This window comes from Orycteropus afer, unplaced genomic scaffold (assembly GCF_000298275.1).
Source record: "Orycteropus afer afer isolate SDZICR_OR568_19922 unplaced genomic scaffold, OryAfe1.0 scaffold00044, whole genome shotgun sequence".
Taxonomy (NCBI): domain Eukaryota; kingdom Metazoa; phylum Chordata; class Mammalia; order Tubulidentata; family Orycteropodidae; genus Orycteropus; species Orycteropus afer.
The window spans coordinates 2,434,671-2,438,604 of record NW_006921631.1 but is presented as its reverse complement, the minus strand read 5'-3'; the positions used below and the strand labels follow the sequence as shown (position 1 = coordinate 2,438,604).

At 39.8% G+C, this 3,934-nt stretch overlaps 1 protein-coding gene across 1 annotated transcript in view; it reads left to right on the top strand.

The window, feature by feature from the left end:
• The window catches only part of CUNH1orf112 (chromosome unknown C1orf112 homolog), a 59,100-nt gene that overhangs the window by 44,696 nt on the left and 10,470 nt on the right, over window positions 1–3,934 (top strand). Inside the window, exons 21-22 of the mRNA XM_007937777.2 lie at window positions 2,900–3,004; window positions 3,847–3,927. Of these exons, the coding sequence (XP_007935968.1) occupies window positions 2,900–3,004; window positions 3,847–3,927 (186 nt within the window). The remainder of the gene's footprint in view (window positions 1–2,899; window positions 3,005–3,846; window positions 3,928–3,934) is intronic.

Sequence of the window (3,934 nt, the reverse complement as noted above, 5' to 3'; positions counted from 1 at the left end):
GACAAATGGATATTTAAATATAAAGGTTTTCTGAAAAGACCTTGTTCCTGTGAGAGGGGAAGGAGACATCTCTCTCATGGAACACACAATACGCTTCCTACTTCCACTGAATTGTACAAGACAGTCAGTCAAAGTTTATTTGCCTAAATTGAGAGTTTTGCTTTTACTATGGTCAAAATGCAACAATCCCACATAGTTGACTTTTTTTTTTTTTAACATCCATGGGAGAGACAGAAATGCAGACTGATGTAAACCCTTTTATGTAACTGGAGTGAACTCATGATGGGTATCTCAGTATATGCTGATTAATATCTTTAAAACCAAAAATTTTTCCTTAAAGATTAGTATCTGAAGGGGCTCTTTCATGAGTGCATTTGATCATGTCAACAAAACCATACAATCTGTTTTCAACCATGTAAAGAAGTATAGATGCTGACAGCTGTTTTTCAACTCGCTTGACAAAAATATCCAAAGATATTTGCATTTGAACTTATTTTTTCAGCATAATTCCAAAATGCTGCTTCATTTACATAGCTAATAGACCCTGAATGACCCCAGAGCCTATGGAACTAATGCATTATTAGCAGAAATTACCCTTCTTACCTTTATATATTCCCTGGGCGAGGTCAGAGCTGAAGAAGTATTTGGGAATCATCAGCATATAAGGGGCACTTAAAGCCATGAGATGAAATTGACTCATTTTAGAAAATTTTACTGAGTTCCTGCTATGTGCCAGGCACTGTCTCAATCACTTAGGGATTCAATAATGAGTAAAACGAATAAAATGCCCACCCTCAGCCTGTTGAGAGGCAACAGACAGTAAAGTGATGGTATGTAGTATGTTCAGTGGTGGTTAGTGGTATAGAGAAAAATGAAGCAGGGAAATGGGGAGAGGGAATATACATGTGTGGGTACAGTTTTAAGTGGGATATAATCACTGGAGTCCTCACTGAGATGACAAATAGGTACCTGAAGGAAAGGGAGCAAGCAAGCCACTTAGGTATCTGAGGAAGGTTTTTGAGCAGGGGGGATAATAGCAAGTGCACAGCTTCTGAAATGGGAGCATGCCTAATGTACTCTGGGAAGCCAGTATAGCTGACGCAGAAGTAGTGAGATTTTGCAGGCAATTTTAAGAACTTTGGCTTTCACTGTGAAGTAAATAGGAAGCTGTTGGATGAATCTGAGCAAAGGAATGACATGACCTCACACATGGTTTAATAATAGTCTGGTTGCAATATGTAGAATAGACTGAAAAGGAAAGAAAAATCCCAGAGTATTTGAACTACTGTAATAATCCAGGCTAGAGATAATAGGGGTTTGGGCCAGGGTGTGGCAGTGAAGGTGATAAATGAGAGGGGTTCACGTTCTAGATAAAGCCAGTAGGATTTGCTGATCGACTGGATAAGGAGTCTAAAATAAAAAGTCAAAGCTTCCTCTCTCCTTTTTTCTTTTTGTTTTGCCTGAATGACTGGAAGTGAGATGCCATTAGTAAGATGAAGATGATTGTGGAAATTATTACTGATTAGGAAGGGGAGGGATCAGGGGTCCAGCTTTAGACACATGGTTTGAAATGCCTTTTTGTGATTCAAGTGGTGATGTCAAGTAGGCATTTGGACATACATATCTAGAATTCAGGGGAAGAGGTTCAGACTGGATAAAAATTTGAGGAGTCATCAAAAAATCAAACCCACCGCCAGTGTCAATTCCTACTGATAGGAACCCTGTAGGACAGAGTAGAATTGTTACATTGGCTTTCCAAGGCTGTGAATCTTTATGGAAGCAGCCTGCCTTATTTTTCTTCCATGGAGTGGCTGGTGGGTTCAAACCACCAGCCTTTGGGTTAGCAGCTGAATGCTTTAATCACAGAGCCACCAGGGCTCCTGTGAGGAGCCATCAGCATAGAGATTTTTTTTAAAGCCGTGAGACTAGAGATGGCCAGGGTAGTATTTTTAAATAAGAGGTCCAAGGACTGAATTCTGAGGCGGCACACCAGCGTTGAAAGGCTAAAGAGTTAGCAGTGAGCAGAGCCTGTAAAGGCAAAAGAGGAACACCAGAAAAGGACTATATATCCTGGTGACAAATGAAGAAAGGTTTTCAAGGAGTGGGGAGTAGTGGACCTTCTCACATACACTTGAGGGATTAAGTAAGATGAATAATTGCATCTAGAGAATAGAGGGGATGGGAAAAAAGAACCCAGATCCTACTCTTGTGAAGACTGGTCAGCATTAAGAGGATGGCTACAAAAGGAGAAAGCAGCTGAGGTAGAGTTTGGGTGGAAAATACCAATACCCATTGCCGTTGAGTCCAACTCATAGCGACCCCTCCTTGGGTTTCTGAGGCAGTATCACTATGGAAGTAGATTGCCCAACCTTCCTTCCGAGGCGTGGCTGGTAGGTTAGAACTGCCAGCCTTCTGGTTAGCAGTCAAATGCCTTAGGCACTATGCCACCAGAGCTCCCGAAAATACCAATAGTAGGCATAAAAAGCTGAGTGTCTTTTGAATGTAAAATTGACCTATTACTTTAAACAAGAAGCACAGCAAAACAATTTTGAAAAGAAACCTGGCCAGAGAAGACAGACTAAAAAGTAGACAGTGTGACTTCAGGGAACAGGAAAGAAATGTGCATAATGAGAAGTTAATTGTTTTGTTCTTGTTTCCTTTTTTATTTGCTTTTTTATATATATCTTTCAACTCCAGGTGCACTTAGAGCTGGTAACTCCCTAAAAGCAATTGGGCTATGATTCTTAGAAAAAAATATAAAGACAAAGGGCCCATCTCAGCAAAACTTTGTCATGCGTTCACTGGGACAGAATTACAGAAACTTGACATTAGGCATTTTGAATGTATCTTAGTTGAGGTTTCTTTTTCTGTATTTAAGAAGCTTTGCTTCTGTTTTTAGGACAAAATTCTGCCCAACCTCTCTTACATTTTTGCTGTACTGTTAGCTGACAGGAACTGGCTGCTGGAACAGCATACCTTGGAGGCGTTTACTCACTTTGCTGAGGTAAGTGTCAAGATCAATCCATCAGGATTCCAAAAATATTCATGGAGCTGCTTTTCTATTTCATTTGTAGAATATTCTAGTTAGAAGAAACATTGTTGGGCCCTATTGAGTCATTTTCACCTCAGTGACCCATGTGACACAGTAGAACTGTCCCATAGGGTTTTCTATTTGTGAGTCAGGTCCAACTCGATGGCACGTAACAACAACAACATTTGTGAAAGCAGATCGTAAGGTCTTTCTCCCATGGAGCTGCTGGGTGAGTTCCAACCAACCATTATGTTAGCAGCCAAGGGCTTAACCATTTGCACCACCTGAGCTCCCTGGAGGAAATATTATTAACCATGTTTTACAGGGAACAAATGACTTTGTTAAGGTCCTCTGGTTGGCAAGATGGGAACAGGCATTCAAAGTCTATTAATACGTTATCCTCTGTCTTCCAGTATTTCTAGCTTGAGTGATAATAGAATTCATTTTGAATCTGTCATTTAGGTTGATAATAATTCAGTTGATGTTAATTCGGTTCCTCAGAGAAGGTAACCTTTGGCATGGGTTGCGCCTTCATTATATTGTTGTGCAGTCATGCTACTGGTCCCAAGGGGCTTAGAGGAATTAGTATGACTGACCCAAAGTAATTAAAGTTCACACCTATACTTGTACAAAAGTTAATATTGTATTTTCCTAAGGCACCTGAAAAACTACAAGATTATCTTCTCTCGATCCTCTGGCACTAAGTACTTTCTTTTTAAATGGATTTTTTTAATTAAGATAGCTCTTAAACTCATATATTTGACTTTGCAGATTGTTGAAATGCATCAAACTTGGTTTTATCAATCTTTTAACAGGGAACCAATCATGAAGAGATAGTTCCACAGTGCCTTAGTTCTGAAGAAATGAGGAACAAAGTTGTATCCTTCCTGGAAAAGGTATTTT